Genomic DNA, 24,965 nt, shown 5'->3' with positions numbered 1-24,965 from the left:
ATGAAAAGGATGTTAGTGCTACATTCTGGCCGTGAAAAGAAACAAGGCTCAATATTTTACAGCTTGGTAATTCTTTACTTTCCTTTGGGAATTACCATTCAGTTTGGACTCTTTCATATCTCTGCCAGTTCTCCTTTTTAGTTCCCTTATTTATGTACGTGCTCCCCCTTTTCTTATTAATTTACTATGCGTGCATTCTGAAATATCTGCATAATACAACACACATTTCAGATAATAGCTTTTTCAGCCCTGAATTTCTCTCCTTCACGTTAGATGAATCCAGTGTAGAAAGCCTTTCTATAAACAATGTAATTTGTAACTCTGGTTTGAAATATATATTCACGTCTTCCCTACATCCTCCCGTCTCCCAGTAAAAACACTTCTCATTTACCGGAGGAAAGGATGGTCTGTGATTCATCAACTTCTTTTGCTTTGCCTGCTGTTATTTTTCACTTCTCTCCTATATATATGAAAAGAACGCATCACTTAAGCATTATAGATCTTGTGTGCAGATTGTTTTCAGTCAGAGCTTTTTGACATCCAAAGTTATTTGTAGACAAAACTAATATGACAGATGTCCCGTTCCTGACAGATGTGCCCCAGGGGAGCAGTTTGATACAACACTGACAGTAAGTGCACAGGTTGGTCATTATAGCCACAAATCGTGCTTGTAATTCCTAAGTGTCTCTCGTCATTATTTTTTTCCGCTCTGTCTCTTGTAATATGGTCAAAATGAGAGAAACAAATGTGAGGCGAGTCTGTTGTTTTGCAGAAACTACAATGCTAGATATAAAAATTCCATATGCATACGAGGCAGTGCAAGGTTCTAGCAAATGTACAGCAGAATTGAAAAATAAATTTTGTTTTTTAAGCTCCCTGCTGCAGTTACGAGCAGTAGCTGAAGGAAACTGAGTTAAGTCCGCTGAATGTAACCAGGTGGTGTTGACAAGGGTGGTCAATCAGTAAAGGGACATTTTAGGTTTTTAACATTGGGAAACAGCGATACGATAGTAAGAGAGCTCTGTTGTTCTTGTCCTGAATTCTTATTTAGAGATTACACAGACCTAGTGCTCCAGTTTTTCCTCCATTGCTTATTCTGAGCTCGGAAAATAGATATTTACATCAATCAGTGAAAATGTCTGGAATTTTAATGAGAACAGGAGGGAGTCTGGACATTCCAAATCCTGTATCTGGCCTCCTAGCAGACTTGTCTAATGCTTGTTTTTCTTGTGTTCTTCTGTAGAATAGGTAAAATAAATTTACCTCTCAGGGAAGAACCAAAAATCATGGAAAATAATACGGTGCAATTGCTGCTGCATTAGTCACTAGAACTGCTCTCTAGGGATCATCGTGATTGTTGGTGAATATGCTGGCACTGATATTTGGATAACCGGCTTTCTTTCAGACGTCGTCTTTATTGTGAAATTTCTGTATCTACAGGGTGTTTCAAAAAGATGGACCCAAAAATGCCTTGTGTTGCGATTTCAAATTGGATCCATCTTTTTGAAATGCTTTTTTTTTTTTTTAAACACCAGTATTTTTCCTGCTTTCTCTTTTAATCCTAATTATTACTCTCTTTCCCTCTAGGGTCAAATGATGCTCCTCCTCCAAGGTTTCTGGCAAACGTGCTCCGTTTAAGGGGTGAAAATCCTCCCGACATGGCAGCTATTGACCATAAAGAAGGAATTTGTAATAAAAGGGTCAAGCCCAAGCTGGCCTGGGCTGAGGGGCAGGTGATACCACCGGGAGCTTCCTCAGGTAGTTCAAGTGTGTGTTTAATTTTACATGTATTTTCATACACATGAAAGCAGAGCGAAAGAATCATGTTTCAGAATCTGTGATTTCTGGTCTCATGATATTGCTGATAATCTGCCTGAAGATGCTGAATTCGACTCATTTTTCTCTTTGCCATCTTTATGCTTTTCCCTGACTGCCCAAATACTTGGACATTAGTATTATATATATATATTTAAAATATTTTCTGGCATTCCAGTGGCTCCAGTGCTTATCAGAGCCTTTGTGAGACTTTTTTTGTGTGTGTTTGTGGGTTTTTTTTTTCTGGGGGTGGGATGTTTTGTGTTTCTTTTTGGGCACTCTTAAGTTTGTGAAGTGCGAAGTCTTGAAGTGTAGCAAGGATGCTCATGTAGAAAATGAGAGAAATTCCCTGGTAAATAAAAGCAGGTGGGAATTGCTCAGACTGGGATTATGTTCCTGCCCACAAATCCACTGATGTCGTGTGATGTCATGTAAAGTATCTCTGTAACGTTGGTATTTAACTGAATTTTAATTTGATTTGGCTGATGTCTCTTTCTCCCCTCCATTAACCTTGTACTCCTGCAGGATGAAGGTCAGGATTTACTACTGTAGTAGCCTGCTTTGAGGCTTTATTTGTTGAGAATGCTGATAAAATGAAACTACGCTGTGCTAACTGATGATTTTGACACTTTATCTTATGACAATAGCTAAAATTAGTCCTGATGGACACTCCTTTTGTACTAAACCTCATTCTGTGATTTTGAGCGACCGATAAACTTCGTCGAGTCTGAGCAGGGGCGAGGATTTTTGTGGTGGTTGAGAATTACGTCTTGTTCCTGGACAGAAGTAGCTGGAAATAGAGAATTGCTGAGTGGCTGCGTCTCTCCTAAATGCAGCTACTAATACCTCAGGGAAGCTGTTTATTGCATGTACAGTATTCTGCAACATGTATTAAACGAAGAGAGAGCAAATTGCAAGGAGATAATATAATTGTGGCTGTTAACGAGGGATGAGACCCAAAAATATATGAACATCAGCATGATGGATTCTGAATTAGAGAGTTTGTGCTCTCTCCTAGGCACTCATATATATAGGCTTCTTGGGAGCCCTTTTTTTTTTTCTTAGTATCGCATAAATTTCTTATATGAAGACATTTAATGAAGCAGATTTTTGTGGAATACCTCAGTGTGATTATTATTGTCCTTTTTAAGGATGCAGCTCAATATGCCTGGGATAAGGTTACCCCACAGAGATGCGCCCACGGATTAATAAGGATTCCTTCTGATCATTTTAATTCTTCATTTTAGAAGGAGTTTTCGTGGAAGGTTTCCTCTTCAGAATGAAGAGGTTTTGGTACTTCCAGAAGAAGCATTTAAAATGCTTGTATAAGACACACTGAACTTCATTATTTTATATTAATTTTACTTTTTTGGTAAGTGTACCTAGCACCAATAGTTGAATTAATGCAACTATAAAGGCAACGTTGTCTTAACTTAGATTTTCTAGTGGAAGAAATAATTCTCTGTGAGCATTTATCAAATGCAAGGATATGGAAACAAGTCAAGTAAGGTAGAAAAATGCTTTTCTTCATTCTCTGCGGGTGACTCAGAAGAAGAATGGAGGTCGTGGAGAACGAGTCCGTGTATACAAGTGAGTTCTCTGAGCAAAAATCTGCAGCAACAGACAAAATATCATGTTGGAGCAGAAACTGATGGAAACCTGTCTCTGAGTAGCCTGGATAAAAATGAAAAGGGGAACACATGTATTAATATAAAATTATATCATAGTATTTTTGTGTAGCTGCGATGGTCTAAAGACACAGGCAAGAAAAACATCTGTAGGAAGAAATAATGTTTTGTTAAACCAGCCAGTATGGGTAGAAATTTAAACAAGTTTTCCAAAGAGACTTGTATGTCAAAAAGCTTCTGACTTCTTCAACTGTATTTTTAGATGGTCTAATAAAAGTTTAGCTCTACCCACAGGGCTTGTCTAGAGTGTAAAATTATGCAAGTTATCTATGTTGGTTTAAAGTTTCTCTGTGTAAACTTATTTTTATTTTTTGCCTGTTTGCATTCCTTCCATTTTGTTGGCAACTTTTAAAAAATACAGAAATAGCAAAAATTCTGCATAGTATTCCCAAGCCTGATCTCATTTGTCAGGAGGACGAGGAGGAATCTTCTTCCATAAATATATAAACGCTGATCTTGTAGGGAAAGACAAATTCCTCCATTTTCAGAGTTGGTGAGACCAGGTCTGGTGATGCTATTCATGATTTTGACATTACACTCAAGTGTCTCTGTGTTGGGAAGCAAGAGATGGATACAATGTGAGCAAAACAAGTGACTAAATAAAAATAAGGTATGAATTGATGCAATTTTACCCTTCCTGAGCTTATCTTTTTCCCATGTGCAATTGAGGTTTTATAAAAATATAACTTGTGGCTCTTGATGAGGTAGGTGGTGGTTTTCCTCCTGGTTGTGGGACTTGCCACCCTTTTGCAGAATCAGTGACAAAACTTCCTCAGATGAAGAGAAGAAAACCTGCTTTCCAGGTCTGTTTTCATCCATAGGTCACAGTCACGGACACAAGACTGTTTAAAACAAACCAACAAAAATGCAAACAGAAAAGCAAACCAGCTCTGCATTATCGAGTCACTGTTCTTACCGTTAGTCAATGGACTGTTCTCTTTTTGCATTGACTTTTTATTTATATTAAAGCTATTACTACACTATAAGGCATCTTTAAATGACGTCCTTGGCTAAAAACGGCGTGGAATATCTTGCAGTAAGCATAGCAACTTGGGAAATCCTTCTTGCACTCCTGTCTGTAACTTCTACTTTCAGCCCTTATGGTTCATTGTATAATTTGGTCCGTTATACAAAGAACGTAATGTGAAACACATTTTTACTTTTTTTTTTTTAAAAAATTTATTTTCTTTTTACAGTAGATTACAAATGACTTTAAAATTATTTTGGAGTGTATTCCTGCTCGCACGTGCTGTGCGTGTACTTAATTGTATGTCTATTACCAATGAGTTTATAATTGGATTTCTGCATATAGTCCTTCGTAATTTCAGATAGAAGCATATTTGGGGGGAATTTTGCTGCTGTTTTGAACTAAAATGTGTCATTTGAGCTTGAAAGCAAAGCAGGGCTAGATCTGGATCTTGGTGTGATACCAGACATGGTTCTAGGAGTAAGTGGTATTATTTGGCTTATATATAGTGGTGTTGTGAGCGAGGTAAGAGAGAATGTTCGGGAGATGTGTTTGCTCCTGGGCATTGGTGTAAAAAGAGGCAAAATGAGTTGCAGCTGCCTGTCCTGAGTTTCCATAAATATAAATAGAGCCTCAGTCCAAATTTTGGTCAGGGTAATTACCTGTGGTGTAACTAGATTCCTCCTTCAGATTCAGTTGAGTATAATATTCTCTTGGGTTCCATGTTGCAAATGATAGAAAATATTCTTTCTGTTCTTCTAATAATGCTGAAACTTCTTTTCTACATTTGTTGTAGTTTGAGAAAGGGTACAATGATTCCTGCTTTTATAACCCTTTGACGTGGTTGGAAAGCGTGAGGATGAAAATCATCCTGTTTAAGATTTGCTGTAGAGAGACAACAATTTTGAGTGTTTTCTTCTCTCCTAGAACACACAGATCACTCGAAGTCTGTCAAAACAACTCATTCGGTCTTCAAATCTGCCCAGTTCTACCTTCATCATCCAGTGCCCGCGTGTGAGAGCTGCTTCTTGTCCAACAGCGAGTTGTCGGAAGACAGTTCTGGTGTCGGACACCCTAGACCTTCCTCAAGAGCTGTCCTGCACAGTCGGAAAAAACCACATCGTCATCAACGGCTTCTCTCCGCTTGTCATAAAAAAGAGAGTGAAAATGAATTCTTTCCACTCACGGCAGAAGCAGATTACGGCAAGAACGAGGAGCTAAATGTTACCGCGTCTTTGGAGAACGATACGTCGGGGAAGGAGCAACTTCAGCCTGGCAGAAGAGAAGCAGAACAAAAGGCAGGTAGAAATTATCCTTTGCCATGTAGCCAAACAACTCGTGTCGACGAGACTGTGGAGAAAGATCTACCACCGAGACACCGAAGTCACTCCAGTGGCAGCTTAGATGAACTCTGGATTAAATTTTTGGAGTGCCAGAAGAGACACCAGCGCCATGATTTCAGGAGGAACGGTGAGCTCTCCCTTGTGGAACGCCTCGATCGATTGGCCAGGGTCCTTCAGAACCCCATCAAGCATACACTAATACCAGCAAATTCTGAAAAGGATGTTTCTGAAAGGCAAATGAAGGGTAGAGAGCAGAAGAAAATAAGGCTGCCAGAAAAGAACGCGTCTGAAAGTACCTTAGAGCCTGATGTGACACGTGTTGAAGAAAGACCACGCATCGCCCATGATAAAAATAGTTTTGTTGAGCTTAGGAAAAATAGATCAGGCAAAAAAATTATCTGCCACGTGAATAAAATTCTGGAGCACCAGCAATACTTGGAAACTCCCAGTGACACTTGGTCGGAGTCACGGCTCAGTGGAGATCGCGGCACCACCATCAGTTCCACCACCTCTGAATGGGACGTGGTGACCCAAACGGAGGTGGAAACCACCACCCAGAGCGAGGGGAGCAGTTCCAGCTCCACCATCGACACGGCCAGGCTGATCAGGGCTTTTGGGCACGAAAGGGTGCGGGTGTCACCAAGGCTCTCCCGGCTTTATTGTACCATCGGCCATCAGAAAAATCGCTCGGAAAAGCAGGACAAGGGAAGTGACAAAGCGGTGGGTGCAGAATATTCCAAAATGACTTCTGAGAGACACAGGAAAAGGAAAGAGATCCAGGTATGTGGTCAGATCAAAAGACAATTTTAAATAATCTTTATGGAAGCTCTTAAACTGTTGTATAAGTCATAGAGTTTGTTATTCGGATAATCATTTAAAATTTCCCAGAGTGCGTTGTTTATATGATTGGCTTCTCTCTTTGATCCAAGCAGCTCAAATGAGTCTCTGCCTTTCCAAGAATAAGGATGAGATCAAATGATCTTAAAACATCGATCGTGTTTTCTTCCCCTTTCTTCTTATTTGTCTTTTTTCTCTTCTTTTATTTGTCTTGGGAAGCCAGACCCTGCTGTATCTGATTTCTAGTTCTCTGCAGGTTCTGTGCTTTCGCAACCCTGAACACCGCGGGGTAAGTTGGGCTTGTAGATTCTGACTGCATGTTGCTGCCTCAATATCTCGATAAATAGCATTTCATAAAAATTGGAATTATTTGAATTTTCTTACTGTTTTTCTATTTGAAACGTTGGAATTATTTTGTCTTGCTGAGTGTTGGTTGTTCAATTTCTTCTTCCATTTCTGTATTTGGCAGTTTAGGCGTATCAAAATACCATGTCTCAGCCCTAAGAATTTGAGGTGAAAAATCAGGAGTAAAGTAGTTTTAAAGTGGAGAAAATTTTTCCGATTACTTCAGTTGAATTTGGCTGTTGCCCGTTGGAGGAGAAATGAAAATGAATTTTCTGAAATGGGGTCTTGGCATGGAATTGGTGATTACAGTAAGAACATCGAGAGTTTTGGTGCTCTGTGATAAACATTAATGCTGAAAAGTACAGGAGCAAGCCAGAAATAGTTTGTTCTTTTTTTATTACGAGAAGAAAGTGGTGGTGTCATCAGTACTAATAGATTTCATTGAAATGAGTTAGGTTTTTTAATAGAAACAAGTCAAACTTAGTCCGTGTGTCGAGTAAGCTAAGAAACGCATGTCTGGGGGAGAAACAGCCTTTTTCAAGACTAAGAATGGTTTAAAAAATGTTTTAATTAATATTTTTATTTATAATATTTCTTTAAAGGTAAAAGAAAATTGTCGTAAACTTTGCGATCATAAATCGGAACGCTGACTATCTAACAATGAAATCAGGATCCAACATTTCTTGCGTGGTGGTAGCATTTAGAAGCTTATATTCCATATTCCATTCATGAGACTAAGCTTTCTATGTCTATTTGGACCTTAAAAAAAAAAATCTAGTCTTATGCCTGTTAAAATCACTGATTGCAGTAATATTTAGATTAAAGGCTCACTGTTCCAAGTGCTTGACGTTGTGTTGAACCCACATGGCTTTAGAAAGCAGCATCTTTTATCTGCCGATGCACTGTTCTTTCTTAAAAATACGTGTACAGAGACACAGGACCCACTTCGAATAAGGAATGAGAGAAAATCGAAGGCAGACTTAATTTAATATCCAAATTTGGGTAATTTCTGTGAGGCTGGACAGAAATTAAGATTTATTTATTTTTTTAGTTGCAAATATCTGTGGTTCAGAGACAGATACTTATTTACAGCAGGATCCCTCCTCCTAGACAGATCCCTGTACAAATTCTTCAGGCAAATGCTGCATTTTGCAGCTTAGTTTTTTATACGAGCCTATTGTCAGCTCTGCTTCCAGAAAACTTGGTTACAGCTTTTTTTTTAAATTTATTTATAGCTGCTGAACCCATCCCAGCAGGTTTTTATCTCTTCCAGTTTCTGGTATTTCTAAAGCACTTTTCAAGCTGCCATCTGGTAGCAGGTACGAAGCTAAAGGTGACGCTATTCAACTGCTGAAGGGCTTTGAAAACACCACGCTGAATATTCTAATCCAACTAGGAATATTCATGTCAATATTCAATATTGAACAGCTGCTTATATTTATTTCTGTGAGCTGATATGCATGTGCATGTGAATGGTGTTTTAATTTTTTTTCCTTTATACTGTCTTTTGCTGAACACACATTCAAATTTGCTTCTGAGAAGATACACAACTACTACCTCTGTCTGGTGCACTCTACAAGAGCTGAAATAGCTTTGTGAAACTAAATCCCAGTTTTTGTCAGTATGCACGAGAGTAAAAATTACCTCCTTTTAATGTTGAAATGAAATTATGTTCTGTGTCGAAGCAGAGGTTCAATAAAAAGGTAATAAAAGCGCCTCTGTTCGTTTCCATCGGGGCTGGCGTTATGAGTTACTAATAGGATACTAATTGCTATGATCAAGGAGTAAAAAAAAAAAATCTGTTTCATAATTAAAAATTAAATTCAGCGGAGTTGCAGAGATTGGTCTGTGCTGCTCTGGTGGGTTTGAAGCCTGGGGAAGCTCTATCGGTTAATTGCTGTTAATAAAGCACTAACCTTCTCTATAGCACCAGAAACTTGTGGACTAGATACACTTATAGAGTATATTCCTTTTTAAAGGGCTGTAAAGTCAGAAGGTGTCATAAAATTTAAATTAATTTATTGTGACACCGTTGTGCTGCTCACATCTCTGCAGCTGGAGCTGCTGTTTGTGTGAGCTCTGAAGATGCGAAACTAATATTTTGCCTAAGCCATGGCCTTACCAAGCATCTTCTATTTCTTGCTTTTATTGAGTTGAATTTTCCCCACCTGGAGAACTTTGTGTAACGAGGATCCGAGGCTGAGGGAACTTCCCATGGTTTGCAAGAACTTTGCTCTTTCGTGCCAGTGCTGCGGCACTGGAGTTATTATGAATTTACGAAACAACGTCTTCGTCTTTCAAGACAGTTTGTCCCTCCAGCAATAACAATAAAGTCGAGGAAAGAGTGATGACTATGACTTTTTTGCTGTTTAAAACCTGCTTTCTGTTCCTTTTCTTTAGTATTTCAGGAATTTCTTTTCTCTCGCCTGTGTTTTTGTTTCTAGAATGCAATCTCCCTATCATCTGATTCGACTTCTGCAAGTTCTTGGGGGCCAAGCTCTGCTCTTAGTACCAAACGCCGGACACGGATGTTAAACAAAGGGATCCAAGCAGGTGAGTTGTTGAATTCCAGACTTTTCTGTATTTGCTCCTGATTTTCATCTCTTTGGAAACTGTCTCCAAAGTTTGTGGCGTGTTTGTGCTGACGGGTATGTACACGCAGCATTCTTCAAATTCCCTTCAAATATTTTTAGAGAAAGGTGTTATGTTGTGATTAAAATAAGCCATTTAATTTCCATTCTTGGTCTGCTCGAGTAGCCACTTTTCTCACTTAGAAGTTTATTAACCTAATAAGCTTCTGATCTATTTCAATAGTAAAAGTGGACTAACTATATTTTTTTTTATATATTGTTTTCTCCTCAAGCCATCTGTTACTCACAGAATGTATTTTGTAGGCATATGCTATTTCAGAGGTCAACCGCAGCGTTTCATGTTCTTGGTAATATTTTGGATGTTATATCCTATTTAAAGCAAGCTCATCCTGAACTGGGGCAGTTCTGCATTTGGGTTTTTCTGGTGGCAATTATCAGTTTCTCCATTGCTTTCATTTACACACCAAGTTCCCATCATAAGATTGAGTAATGACTTTGTTTTATTTGTCGGGCATATCAATTATTTATTTATTACTGCTTTTTTTTTCCCCCACGTGCAAGTGGATCGAATCAGAAAAGTAGTTTCATGGCTTGTTTCAGGATTGTGTTATGACTTTTTGAACGTTAGTTGACACCTTCCACTTCACATGTTTCTGTTAAATATTTGTGGTGCTGCGGGCAAACCAGGTCCAGAAAAACCTGTAGTTCCATTGTCCAAAATGTGAAGCTGTACACTGACCTGCCATTGTGTTGTTCAGCAGCAAATTTGAAGTTGAGAGAGTCAACTTGGGTCCCCAGCAAGGAGCATAATTGGTTCATAATTTAATTCTCACCCCCCATATATAGATATATCTATATATGGGGGGTGAGAATTAAATTAAATAATTAAAAACAAATATATATATTTTTATATATGCTTATTTTCCTTGGGGTATTTGGTTTACACTACGTTAGTGTTACTCAGATTATCATGTAGTAACAAACCTGAGTCACTGTAAACTCTCCTTGAATTGGAAATGAAAATATAGAAGATTTTCCCTTTTGAAGGTGGGATAAAGAAAGTGACCCTTCAGAGTAAAAAGTTAGGTTCACCTCCTGAACTATGCACGTCACACGTGCTGATGTTGTAAGTATTAATATTATACTTCCAACTGCTCTGGAATAAGATGTTACTGCTTTATTTTCAACTCCAGGAGGCTTGGAAATAGTGAACAGTGCAACGAAGAAAAACACTCGCGATGTTGGTGTGACTTTTCCTACCCCGAGATCCAGCCAGCTGAATCGACAGCCACAGGAACCCTGGCATCATGTCCAAGGTATTTTTGGAGAGTCAGCTGGTCTGGTCGCAGATCATCAGGCAGCAGGAAACAAGGGTAAGCAGAAGGGACAGCCAGGCCATTTGTTTGTGGAGAAAAGGACAAAAAGGAGCAGGCTGTGCTTAGCACAAGGTCAGTCTAAAATACACTTTCTCTGCAGACCAGAAAAGCTCTGCACCTCAACAGCGACTAGCAAAATCCGTGAGGAGGATTAGCTAGGACACAGAGTAGTCTGTTGCTAGTACAGCCGGTTCTTATTCTGGTTTTAATCAATGAATTTTAAGCAAAAAGACTACACCAAGTGAGCTCTCTAGTGCTCTATTATCGTGGCACTTTCAATCAGGCTGTTAGATGTCACCTGGAAAGGTCATAAATAGGGAGCAAAGAATAAGGCAAGGAAAGATGAATGAGGTGGGAATCATGCAGATACTTAATTTTGATTTCCAAGGTATAAAAGGTTCCGTTAAGCTCTAAGTTCAGTCACTCTAAGTTGTACTTAATGTACTGAGACCTCAAAAAAACAGGATTTTTTCAGGAATACACGAGGGAAGGTTGTGGTACCAGAAGAACTAGACTCATCTCCCTCTTTTGCCTAGAGTTGCGTTTTTGGGCTGATAGTGTAGCTTCCAGGCTTTATTTTTTTTAATTTAAATTTCCTGTCAGTCCTCACAATGTCATGATTAAATGTTTAAAAATATATTCTCTAGTCATCATTGTTGTTGTAGGGACACATCATTCTTTCTTACACTGGTTTAATTTAGAAAATTTAGAGTATATACTCAGATTACTAGCTGATGCATTCCCATTCCATTATGTATGTAAACTGTGAGTAATCTAATTCTTATACACATATTTAACATTTGGGAGATGTAAAGCATTTGATCTTCAAAAATGTCTATACGAAGCCGTAGGACTTAGGACATCAATGTGTAATTGCTGATGAATAACTATTCTTTCTATCAAAAGACATATTTGTAAACTAAGTCATTTTGTGCTTTTTCACAAGTGTTGTTTGATAAAGACTTGCTGGTTTTATGACACTTGGCAAACAAATTCTTTTGAAACTGCTAAAGGAGTTTGCTGCGGAGTCCCACTGTTGTGAAACTGAAGTATTTATTCCACTGTTGGGCCTCTGATTGGGTTTGTCTAAGACCTTGGGCATGAACCATCTCTTCTCCCAAGGAACAAGCAACAGGACAGGAGGAAACGGCCTCAAGTTGCGCCAGGGGAGGTTGAGGTTGGATCTGGGGAAGAATTTCTTCCCCAAAGGGCTGTGGGGCATTGGAACAGGCTGCCCAGGGCAGTGCTGGAGTCACCATCCCTGGAGGGGTTGGACAGACGGACATGAGGTTCTCAGGACAGGGGGCAGTGCCAGGGGTGGGGAACGGTTGGACTCGATGATCTTAAGGGTCTTTTCCAACCAAAATGATTCTGTGATTCTATGAAGGGCCATAGATGGGGATGGAAAATGGACCTGTGTGTTGTCTACAAACGTTTATTCTCTTCTGTGGTCTTTCAACAGGGATTTCATGGTTTGTCCAAGCAGAAGACCCGAAATCTGAATCTAGGAAAGAAAACCATTCCAGCTCCTTTCCTGGTCCCGGTCCTGCTTGGTTTGAACCTCTGACCAGCACGAAGCCTTGGCGAGAACCTCTCCGGGAGAAGAACTGGCAGGAGCAGCAGCGCAGCACCGGGATCCAGCCAGCGGGTCCAGAAAGAGCTGGCGAGAACAGGCCCTTGCGGCCGCTTGTGAAGCTCACGCTGCAGGTAGAGGCTGCTGGGGTCTCAGTGGGATTTCAGGAGGAATGCTGGATATTCGGATGTTGCTATTTCACCTTTGTAATCAGTGAAAGTCAGCATGTTACAGATGGCTTCTGCATAAAACCAAAAAACAAACACACCCCCCAAAACCAACCAAACAAAACCAAACCACCAAAACCCACATCAAACAAAAACCAAACAACAAAAAATCCACCAACAAACAAATACAAAACCAGCAAAACAACAAGACTCACAAATTCATTGGTTTTCTTCTGATAATCTGGCTTTTCACAATATGCTAATATATTTGAATTGACCTGATATTTTAAGGCTTAAATCATTTGGCTTCAGGAACTAGAGGGAATGGACCTGAGGTAGTGTCATACTTGCTTCCATGCAGAAATAATCATGTGTGATATACATAGTATGCGATTAAAGTGGACTTTAATTCATACAGCGCAAACAACGTACGTTGTGTGCATACATAACATGCATATACAGTATACGCTTCAGGTGTGATTACTAAATATCTGTGGAAAAAATACAGATGTAGTGTACAAAAATATTTTCGAAGGAGATTGTCCGCAGCAAGGGAAATGTAAATGAGGAGGCGGTAATTAAGGTGCACTTCTGAAGTTTCTTTAAATTCCATTACATCTGCTCATGCGCTGAGACTGCCCTGTGCTGGAGATCGAAGTGCGGCAAACGGAGGTATCAGCAGATCGCTTTCAAAATTCCACTTCTGATCCAAAATGAATTGCTGATTTTGATGTGCCCACTGATTTATGGTGAGGGAGACACTAATAAGTTACAGAATCATCTGTCCTGTGGGCTCAACTTTGCGAACATTGCTACACTTTTTGGCGAAGAGGTGTGTGTCCCTTTTGCTAATTATTATTTCTGGCCATTTATGTTGACAAATAGTTTGTTAAACAAGATCTCTGAGGAACTACCCAGCATTAAGGATACAAGACCTTGTCTGTTATAGCAAATACTATTTTGTTAGGATTTTTTCCTGTGCTTTGGTTAATGGTGTTACATATTTTGATTATTCCCTTCCAGCTGTAGGGAGACAATCCGGCCACTTCACACTTTGTTCTTTTCCATCAATTTTAGGAGGCCCTTGCAGTGCATCGTCCTGATTTCATCTCTCGCTCTGGAGAGCGTGTGAAGCACCTGAAGCTGGTGATGGAGGAAAGGAGGATGCAGAGCGTCCTGCAGTCCGAGCGACAAGAGCTCTTTAATCCCCCGGAGAAAAGAAAGGGCTACAGGAACGCAAGTCACATGCTGTCTGACAGAGGTACCTCCATGGTTCTGTTTTGTACATCCTATAGAAATTAAGGAATTCCCACATTATACTTAAGTGTGTGTGTATTTTTAATAAAAGTATTACGATTATTTAACATTCCTGTCTATAAAACCCATAACTTACAAAGGAGTCATTATCATTGTGGTAGTATTCTTATTGAGAAATAGACTTGGTCACCATTCTCTTATCTCCACGTTTTCCATTTAGGTTTTTTGATGAGAGAAAAGAGAAGAACAGTTCCAAAGAGTGAAATGTTTCAAAGATCTAAACGGTAAGGTTAAGAAAATTTTGTTTCAGGTAGATAAGTGACCTGAGTAAATGGGTGGGAAAGGTGGATAAATCATATCTGCAGTCAAAGAGCTGGGCATAATTCAGATTTTTCAGTGCAAGATGTAGACACCTTATCAGAGGAAGAAAGCACCTGTTTAGAAAACCCAAGAAACAATATTATTTTGGAAAAAGTTATTTCTAACTAAACCTGAGTATTCTGCTGCAGTAGCTGCCCTCCAAGCACTCCAACAAACTCTGCAAGTACCAAAAGGACAGAAAATGTGAGGTGTGTGAATAGTTTTAAGCATTAACAAACTAAGTAATAGGTGCAGGAACTGAGATATCATTTCACCAAATGAAAGTAGCTTTATGTAAGGAATAAATGATATTCCCTCAAAGGAATATGGAGGCTTTTACCCTTGAAGAAAACCCCTTTATGGTGGATTTTGCCTTATTTTTGGCTCAAGTTATTCATATATAAAGTGCATGGCACACTAACGGTGTATTAAATATTTGGAATACCTGTGATATAGACAGAGCAGGTGGAAGGTATAATAAAAAATGGCATTTATTGCACCTGGATTCTGAAATTGTAGTGGGTTTGAAGAGGTGGTTTGGAAATGAGAAATGGCAGAAATATTTAAAATTAAATTAAAGGCTCATGAAGTCATCTCTGATAACTTGTAAAGTTACATAAAAATACATGATACTGTAAGTTATTTAGAGTCAAAAGTCAAGGGTGTACCTTGAGGTGAGGAATATTGTAAGTATTTGGGATTTCAGTGGTTTGTTGCATTGAAGTTTGGGGACGTACGTGCTGCCTGCAGGGAAGGGTTTGTGCTGTGTCCAAGGGACAGTGCTGTAGGACGGGACTGTGTCACAGCATCTTCACGGATGGTAGGAATGGGATGGAGCACAGCTCAGCAGGTTTGTAGGTGGCACGGAACCAGGAGGACCAGTCACTGTGCTGGAGAAGTAGGTCTGCGGTGTCTGGAGATCTCTGCAGGCTGGAGGAAAGGGCCGAGTTCAAGAATGACAAACACCACGTCTCTCTTTGGGACAGACTCCCCCATTGGCAGTGTCCAAGGACAGTGGCCCTTCTGGAAGGGGCCTTGGGGGCCTGGCAGCTGGTGGACAGTGGATAGAACGTCAGCTGGGCGGTGCTCTTGCAAGGGTGAAGGCCAGCTGTGACTCATGTGGGTGGAGGGACGTGGACTCTCCTCTGTGGTGACCAGTGACAGAACCCGAGGGAATGGCAGGAAGATGTGCTGGGGAGGTTTAGGTTGGACATGAGGAAAAGGTTCTTCACCCAGAGGGTGCTGGACACTGGAACAGGCTCCCCAGGGAGGCTTCCCGGCCCCAACCTGACTGTTCAAGAAGAGACTGGACAACGTCCTCAGACACACGGTGTGACCTGTGGGGTGTCCTGTGCAGGGACAGGAGTTGGACTCCATGAGCTTTGTGGGTCCATTCCAACTCAGGACATTCTCTGATTCTATGATATTCCCTCTGCTTGGCACTCACGGGGCGACAGCTGGATGCTGTCCCCTGTTCCGGGCCGCCAGGACAAGAGAGAGGACAACAAAGTGACCTGAGTCTGGTGGAGGCCACCAAGACAGCAGCTGGAGCATGTGGGACATGAGGAGAAGCTGTGGAGGTTGGTTTGGCCTGGGGAGGAGGCTGAAGGTGAGGACCTGGCAGTGGTGCTTCCCTACCAGAAGAGAGATTTGGAGAAGGCAGAGGAAGAATCTTCTTGGAGATGCACAGTGACAGGACAAGCAGCTGTGGTGACGTGTTACAGTAGGGAGAAATTCCAACTGGAGATGAGGGAATGAGTTTTTCACGAGGAGGGTGGTGAAGTGCTGGACCAGCGCCCACAGAGGTGGTTGAATCTCCATCCTTGGAAATAATCACAAGTTGGCAGGATGAGGCCTGAGCAACCTGATCCAGCCTTGAAGTGAGTCCTGCTGTGAGCAGGAGGTTGGACTGGGTGACCTCCAGAGGTCCTTCCAATGTGAGTTACACTGTGATTCTACAAAAATATCTTCTGGAATACACAATATATAAAATAAACCTCTTGATATATATGCTGGGAGAGTCAAAAATGTTTTATTTTAATAGCATGTGGCATTTAGACATATTTTTAGGGCATTAATAGAGAGGTGGCAAAAATGGTAAATATGGTAAATATGCCAGTTCCTGAGGGAATGCACCTCCACGTGTTTTAGCTGAGGTAGGATTCAGGTTTGAGTCTCTTGGACTGGGAGATCGATGTGTCTGAACTCAGGAATTTTCAGAAACTCTGATTTCAGAATAACCCAAATCAGCAGGATTTGCGCGGAGACTGATCGAGGCTGTCACACTTGACGACTTCTTTTTGTTCTTGCTGCTGTCGTACTCCAGCTCTTGGTTGGAGCTGAGAAATAATTTATTCCGTAACATTCTTTTTGGAATCCACACCTCTAATGAGTGCAGAAGCGTTTTCTTTTTCTTGGTGAGGCTATAAATGGAATTTTTCATGGCAAATTAGCTAGAGGGAATGAAAGCAATTTGCAATGAATTTACCTACAATTTTGCTCTGCCCACTTCTTGTCTTAAACATCTTTATGGTCGGATGATTTATGATGGAGAATCTTTGAGGGAGCCCTGAAATAGCAAAAACCTCAAGTGGATGGTGAGATGGTAGTAAAGCAAAACCCCAAATCTTGGGGTATCTTCCCCCATCCATTAACATATCAATAGGCCTTCCAGCAAAGCATAAGAGGAGTAAAATAAACATCAAAATGTGATTTATTTCCTCTTTTCTATAGTGGTAATGTGGGTAGTGACATTTTCAGAAAATATGACCTGCAGACAGAGTAGGAAAATAGGAATACATGGGAACATAGGTCACTGGAGGACTACAGTTGCTTTTTTACATTCTTTTTTTAGTGTTGGGTGTGTATTTGCATGCTTATCGGTTCCAGTCTGAAGTCTGATGGGCTGGTAAACAAATTTGTGTGGGGAGCTGTAGAAACCACAAATGTCTGGCTCTCCCTGGCTGCAACTGGCGAATTAGACAGGAGATAAAATTCAGTATTAATTGAGATTTGGATTTGATCTTTGCTTTCTTGATTCTCCCTACTTAGTTATGCATTATCCTACAGCTTCCTATTACTTTTCCAGCTAATTTCTCATCCTTCTCTCCTCTGAAACACACAGGCAACACCCAACTTGTACTGACTGAATAGCAGACAGGTGCCAACTGATGCACATTTGCCTCCATCACTTCTCTTGCTGGTCTGAAATATTATTTTCCTACAAGAATTAGTACCAAGACAACTGTCAGAGATGCCCCTCCTGGCTGGCGGGCTGTATTGATTTAAAATGTTCAAAATGGGGCGTGTTGAAGTATTTTCAGTCATCTTCCATCAATACGAAGCATCCCTTGCTTTTTGGCTCCGATATGGGAGAAGTTCAGCGCCGGAGAAGACAAAACATTCACCTAAACAGGGTGGAAAATGTTGACATTTTGAAAAGATGCCTGAATATCTTAAATCAAGTTGTTCTTGCGATAAAAATATTGGTATTGATAGGTAAATATCCCCAGAATATTCTCAAAGCAATGGGGCTGTTCTGTACTGAAGATACTGAACTCTACCTTTTGCAGCTGGGTAATCATATCAGCTGTACGGTCATTTTAATGTTATAAATATTGCTTTTTAGGAGGGTGCTGCTTGTAAAATAAAGGCATTATGGGATGTGGGAATTTCCGGTATCACAACTGCTATGTGTTCCTCACTTTCCCTGCGTGACACTAGTAAACCCCCGAATAAATGTTTCTGTGATGTGGTTGGCCAGTGGCTTTTAACAGAATGTGAAGATAAAACAGAGGATGTTCTTTTTTTTTTTTTTTAATATCAATAAATTCCTTCCAAGTCACTATTTTTGACTTTTTCTATTTACACTGAAGGATCTATGAGCAGCTGCCAGAGGTGCAGAAGAAGCGAGAGGAAGAGAAGAGAAAAATGGAATACCACTCATACCGCCTGAAAGCACAGCTTTACAAAACGGTAAGTGTTCTGGTCAAGTATTTGTACTCAAACATTTCAGAATTTTTTTTTTTCTTGAGGTCACAAGCGTGATAGTGACACTTACTACGTGATAATTCCGTGATATGATTTTGCAGCTTCTAGGTGGTTAGGATATATTAGCATTTAATCAGGGTGAAAGCAGTCAAGCTTACCAAAACGTGGAACAAAAAATCCCCCTACCTAACCTGAAATCCTTCCAGTACCTACACGTGGTATACAGAAAAACAGACAAGGAAGCGTGGTCCTTATTAAACCGTATAAAAAAGGTCTTGAAGGCAGAACAAAAGGGATCGTGGAGTGTATTTAAAGAAGATATTCCATGGATGGGCTCTCTGAACTGAAGCCTGCTGGTTTTGCTCTCGTGTACCCTCACTGTAGATGGGTTTAGCTCTCACACAATTCACAGCTGACTTGGTAACTGTGGTTAACAAAGCCTGGAGTCATCACTTCTCATTTTGCTCCAGTGGAGAATTGGCAGTCCTGGTGGTAATTTGCTAAATTTGGGGGGGGCTGTGGGTTTTGCAGGCTCAGAGAGTTGGGGTGTTCAGCCTGGAGAAGAGAAGCTCCGGGGAGACCTTATTGCAGCCTTTCCGTACTTAAAAGCGGCTGAAAGGAAAGCTGGAGAGGGACTTTTTACAAGGGTATGTAGTGATAGGACAAGAGGACTAAAGGAGGGGGGATTCAGGCTGGACGTGAGGAAGGAATTGTTGGCCCTGAGGGTGGTGAGAGCCTGGCCCAGGTTGGCCAGAGAGGTGGTGGCTGAACCATCCCTGGAGACATCCCAGGCCAGGCTGGACGGGGCTCTGAGCAACCTGAGCTGGTGCAGATGTCCCTGCTCGTGGCAGGGGGGGCACTGGGGGAGCTGGGAAGGGCCCTTCAACCCAAACCACTCTGTGATTCTGTGATTCACCGCTAAGTGTTTGTTCTATCATCATGCTGCACTGGCACTGAACAGCACAGGATCTCCTCTGTCGAATAAACCAGTATCCCGAAGGGCAGATAGGACTACATTTGAACCACAAACACTTACCCAGCAGTTCAAGAACAGTTTCTGTGCTGGGGCCTCACCACACAACCAGCAGCAGGCTGGGCTGAGAGCTCTGGGATTTTGGTGAGCAGGAGAAGGCCCCAGCAGGGGCTGTTTTTCTGGGTTTCTCTAGGACTCATTCTGCTGTGAAACTGTGAGATCCCTGCAGGAACTGCTGCTGTCCCCACTGACAGCTGCTGCTCCTGCTCTTCCTCCCTGGCTCTTCAAGCTGTGTAACGTGTGCTTTGTGTCTCTCTGCTAAACGCAAGTTTAATGAATGACAGAAAGATTGAAGAACCCTGGCTTAAGCCTGATAAGAGTCTTCTGCCCCTGTCTCCTCCCACGTGCCTACATCTTATTATCTAATATTTTTGTGTAACAAGCTATAGCAATTTATAAAGTGATGTGATAAATGTTCTGATAGAGAATGCTCATCAGTCCCATCTGAGAAGTGCATCTCCAAAACCGACCAGTATATGTTGCTTTTTGAGCTGTTCTAGGCATCCATATGCTTAAGCTTTCTTTTAATAAAATGCAACAGTTTGCAATACAAACACTGAAATTCTAACCTGACTTACCTTCTCGCTTTTTAACTAACCTATATACCATAAAACGTGGCCTTCTGGAGAACACTGACAGCACGCAATAAACTGCATTGTAAATAAATAAACCTCAGTCATTTAAGGACAATAATTAAACCTGATTTTTTTTTTTTTTCTCCTATGGATCTTAAGGTTGCACTTCAGCTTTAGCATTGCAACTCTTTTCTGGCTGAGTTGTCCTACCAGAGCTGGAATAACAGGATTAGTTATTCGTTGGGAACAGCAGGAGTTGGATTTTAAAAGTCAGGGTTCGTAACGCAATGGGTTATCCAGAATATTTCCCTATTCTAATGTGGGTACTTGCCACTAGAATTGCTTCAATTTGATGCTGTGCTTTTGCAGGGTATATCCAGGACATATTTCTTTCACTAGTCTGAGAATCTCAGTAAGGTCTTAAGAGGGAATAAATGTTGGGAATTGTTGACTTGAAGTAGCGTGGTCAGCTGGAAGCAGAGACGGAATTGGATCAGAGGGTTTTTATCCAAGTGTGGTTTTGATTTGAAGAGAGATGGTGGTTCATTGCAGTAAAACATTGTCATCTTTTTGTCTTCTTCGGTGATGTAGAATAGCTGTAGAGAGTCTCTGTAGATACAGTGAATGGTTTGTTTAGAATTTGGTTAATATGTCGCTGAGAGCATCAGTTTCTAAGCGGATCTGATTGTGCATGACAAAAAAGCAGCGCAGATTTTGTGGAATGACTCCGAAGATAACACAGGAATTGGGAGGTTATTAGGAGATTACATGGATTATTAGGAGAAGAAAACAGTTGGTAAAAAAGTTAGACTGAAAATGTATGTAATCTAGGGTTGTATCATTTAAATTATCTGTAGCATCATATCCCTCACAGTGCCAAGTTTGTGAACTGCCGGTGTAAAAGAGCAGATCCGTACTCTGGAATAAATCTAATTTATTTTAATTGCAGTCACCTAATGGAATCCTGTTGTGCATTGTAGTAGGGGACAATTCTTCCCAAGAGTGTTTGCCATGTATCCAGACATGTATCCTTAACAATTAACTTCTTTATCCTTCACTTTTTGGATTTTGACAAGCCAGCACTGAACACCTTGATGGGGAAAGGATGAATTTGTGAAACTCCTGGTGAAAGTGTGTGCTGGGGATCCTGTTCTGGGGTGTCTGAGGCCTCCACTTGTATTTTCTTGGCTGATTTCTGCTGTGCAGACATTGACACCTGGCAGAGGAAACCACTGGGCAGGTGGGGATGTCTTAAAACTGCCAGATAATTTGGCTTAGTGAAGGAGAGACCGAGCGCTTATTTTCTTCGCCCAGCACCTGTGGCTGAACACTTGGTTGTAATAATGAAATGTGTTTATATCTTACATTTATTATATCTCAGCCGTAATGTAATACAGCGCTCGGACACGGGTTGCTTCTATTTCTGTCGCTGATAACCTAAGGAGCGGACATTTAAAAATAAAACTAGGTATGCACCTCACTAATAGCTGTCTCTGAGGATGGGATTAGCAAGTGCTGCTCGTTCATTCCATTTCTACAGGGTGTTGAGGGCACCCAGGTCGGGAGTGATTAAAATTTGGGAAAGGAAGCAATGAATTAAACATGTACACACACAACACATGAATGTGGACAAGGGTTGTTTGCTGGAGTCTCCTTACACTAGAGTTTAAAGGTATGTTAGGTATAACTGCATATTGATGTGATTTATGTGCTGATGCTTCAGAAGAAAAATGAACACCAGCTTCTTGGAAGTATATTGTGAGGAGAAAACCAAAATTGTATGTTTGCAGCGTGAGCAATGACAGCCACTCTGGGATGTCCTGCTCTCTGGAGGTGGCGTCTTCTCGTCATCTGCCCTAGCGAACCAAGAATAATGATCTTACCATCCAGGTTGAGGGATGAGATCAAACTGAGTTTATTTGGTTCAAAATAAGGCCCCAAATTAGTGAATATAAATGAGCAAAATTTGCTTACCTTTTGTAAAGTTCAATGGGAAATACTTATACAGGACACATGAGAATTAAGGGCCATCTGTGCTTGTTTTAAGGCATTTATGTGCTAATGTGGGGCAAAGCAATGGGAGGTGAAGAGAGAACAAAATAAGTTTTGTTAGCACTGAGTGAGGAGAGAACTGAAAACGTATTAAAATGTATTAAAATTCCTGTGCTGGAAAGCGACTGAGGCTTGCACAGGCTTTCTTAATTTTTCGAATTGTTAAATACTTATCTTTATTAAGATAGCAAAGTTCTTCTTATCACGGGATGCGCATGGGTCTGGGCTGGTGTTCTGTCCCAGTATCCCTTTGCTTTTGTACTTTTAATTTCAAATAGAGCATAAAATTACACTAGTCAGATAAGGGAATGGTGCATGCTCTTTAATTTTGAAAACTGTATGGTCAGGACAGATTTCTGAGCTGATGGCAGCGCAAATCAGAACTCTTTCAACCCTCACTGAAATGAAAATGAATTTTATGAGTTTATCAGGTACAAGTTGGTTCCATTACTGAGGCTTTTCCATTACATGTAGTGAGTTTGTAATTTTTGTAAATAGGGAGCATGAGAGAAACCTCCATAAAGGGGACAGCAAAGTTATTAATGTATGTATTTCCTTCTAACCCTTAAAAAATTAAAAATATATCAGCATTCAGGAACACTAAACACTATTTTATTTATGGGTGGAACGTGTCTTTTAGAGCCTATACAAAGTTGAGGCCACAAGGTGTCACTACCCCAAAGGAAAAAGCACATTCTTCTAGAGGTGTAAAACTGAATTACACTTTGCTGGCTGCTTCAGAGTCGTATTTTTGTTTAATATTTGGGTTTTTTTCATCCCCTTGGCTACATTTTCGTTCCTGTCAGCAACATGTTAAGGGTTTTCTTGGTTTGTAGTCGCTTCCTGGAAGTGAAACCAAGAGGAGAGATAATATCGAATTGCTGCTTGGATTGCAAAAGGGCCTGTGAGCCCTGTAAGGGCTGTTCAGAAGATTCTGTGTTGGTATATACACTATATATAGTGTCTATATACTATATACACATATATTGCACATTCTGTGTGTGTATAAAGAGCTGAGCTGCATTCATCTGTGTGATATGAAAGGTCTCATAAGGTAACGGTTGTGTCATCCCCACTGCTGTTAGTAACACCTGAGTTACCCAAAGCTCTTACCTTACTGTACACTTCTATAAAGCCATGTAATATATATTCCATACGTCAAAACGTCAGTGAGCTGGAGAACGAGGTGCTGTTCCATTATCCGATTGCCTGGGGAAGAACACCATGACAGAGCCAGCAGCAGCAGCGATTCTCCAAGATGCTCTAACAGTCTGCTGTGATTTGTTTCCAGGGGGCTTCGAATCCATCTTTGGATTTTATTTTTTTCAGGGATTTGTCCACTTGCTTTGTGAAGTGCAACCGTCTGGTGTTGGCAGAGTCCCACAGCTTAAGTGCACAAGGCTGGGACTCCTCGCACCAAGTATTCTGTGTCATTTTGTTTCTTCAAAACCTATAACCTGTTATTTTACATGATGCCTTCCCAGATTATTTTTGGAAGAATCTGCAAATCATGTTACTTTTTCACCTGCTTTGGGCTGCTCAGGATCGTACAGACTTTCATCCCTTCCCCTTCAGTCATGGCTCATCCCTCCCACTGTAATGAAGAATCCTCATTTATCCAGTAACTATTTATTATAGAAAACACCTTCTGTGTCTTCCACTATCTTCATGCTTAGTGTTTTTAATTTTTAGAGCAATAATACCCATCTCTCGCTTTGTTTTTCTCTTTTCAGAAAATCACCAACCGTGTCTTAGGGAGGAAGGTTCCCTGGAACTGATAACGATCTCTTCAGAGAAGGTTTCTTGTGCTTGATCAACTTGCAGCTCAAAGGAAATTGTGATGTGAAAAAGATAATGCAGTAAATAGTTGTGCAGTGGATGTTTTGTGGTATTCACTTGTGTCGTTTTTGTACTAATATAATCGTGCTGTATTTAAGAATCAATGATTTGATATAAATGACAGATTTTTAAAAAATAAATAGCTGGGTTTTGTAGTGGTGTTATGCACTTCCAAAGTAAACATAGTTTGGAAGCACTTGGTTCATAATATATTTATAACTACCTGGTGGAAATAGCGGTTTAATATATTTTTTTTAATTGCTTTTAACAAGGATTTTTAATTTTTTTATTTCTTATCTCAATGCAGAAAAAATACTTGTAATGTTTTGTACTGCAAAAACCCCTTAAATAAATAACATCGACTCAGTTTGTAGTAACTACTGCAGCGATCGTGAAATACATCTTTGCTGTCCGTATGGACCTCACCTAAAGAAACCGGGACATAATCCGCTCTTGCTCTGCTCAGCACAGAACGTAAGAACTGGCCAGGTAACCAGTAAGGGCTGTTTAAACTGGATTTTATTTGCACATGACTTCATTGGTTTGCATCTTTCTGTGTGAAGCAGGAGGGTCTAATCTGAGACATTTTCTGTGATATTGGGAGTTTTGAAGCCTTGCCTGGAAGAGTCCCGCTCACTTCATCAGATGCTCGCGTGCTGACAGGTCTACACTTCACCAGCGTCACAGCAACAAAGGATGAAATGCAAAGATTGTGGTTCTTGGTGATAGAAACCTGAAGTCTGAGTTTCATCTGCTTATCGTAACAGAGTTTGTATGACGCATAAACAGGAAAAGACTCTGAGGAAATCTAAATGGGTGTGAACAGTGGTTTCCTATTTTCCTTTCTTCAGATATTTGTAGCGATTTAGTTCAAGGAGCAGCTGTAACGGTGCACCCGGTTCTGCGAAGGGCGAGGCACGACTTTTGACTTCTTGTGTTCACCAAGAATTTCACAGAACGTCTTGTTTCACCCCTTGGCTGAGCCACCCAGCTCTGCCGTGAACCCTCGGAGTTCACATTGGGGTGTAATGAATCGAATAACGTGATTCCCCTGAAGGTCAGTACAACTGCACTAAATCACACCAGACAAAGATTGGACACAGTATTTTTCAAATTGTGCCCTGTGCTGGTGGTACCGCGTGCTGTTAAAGCAGCTG

At 40.7% G+C, this 24,965-nt stretch overlaps 1 protein-coding gene across 4 annotated transcripts in view; it reads left to right on the top strand.

Annotated features, from left to right (window-relative positions):
• ALMS1 (ALMS1 centrosome and basal body associated protein) overlaps positions 1 to 24,631 on the top strand; it is a 69,841-nt gene extending 45,210 nt beyond the window's left edge. For 3 of the 4 annotated variants that reach the window (XM_065634147.1, XM_065634144.1, XM_065634146.1), the window contains 9 exons: positions 1,588 to 1,758; positions 5,398 to 6,593; positions 9,440 to 9,548; positions 10,780 to 10,959; positions 12,425 to 12,669; positions 13,780 to 13,963; positions 14,180 to 14,243; positions 18,195 to 18,294; positions 23,703 to 24,631. In XM_065634147.1, coding sequence (XP_065490219.1) covers positions 1,588 to 1,758; positions 5,398 to 6,593; positions 9,440 to 9,548; positions 10,780 to 10,959; positions 12,425 to 12,669; positions 13,780 to 13,963; positions 14,180 to 14,243; positions 18,195 to 18,294; positions 23,703 to 23,747 — 2,294 coding nt within the window. In that variant the 3' untranslated portion in view covers positions 23,748 to 24,631. The remainder of the gene's footprint in view (positions 1 to 1,587; positions 1,759 to 5,397; positions 6,594 to 9,439; positions 9,549 to 10,779; positions 10,960 to 12,424; positions 12,670 to 13,779; positions 13,964 to 14,179; positions 14,244 to 18,194; positions 18,295 to 23,702) is intronic. The other variant, XM_065634145.1, reaches the window with a different exon arrangement.
• The last annotated feature ends 334 nt before the right edge of the window (positions 24,632 to 24,965 follow it).

Source organism: Caloenas nicobarica, chromosome 4 (assembly GCF_036013445.1).
Source record: "Caloenas nicobarica isolate bCalNic1 chromosome 4, bCalNic1.hap1, whole genome shotgun sequence".
NCBI lineage: Eukaryota > Metazoa > Chordata > Aves > Columbiformes > Columbidae > Caloenas > Caloenas nicobarica.
Note: the sequence above shows the minus strand (reverse complement) of the source record. Positions and strands in the feature narration are given on the sequence as shown.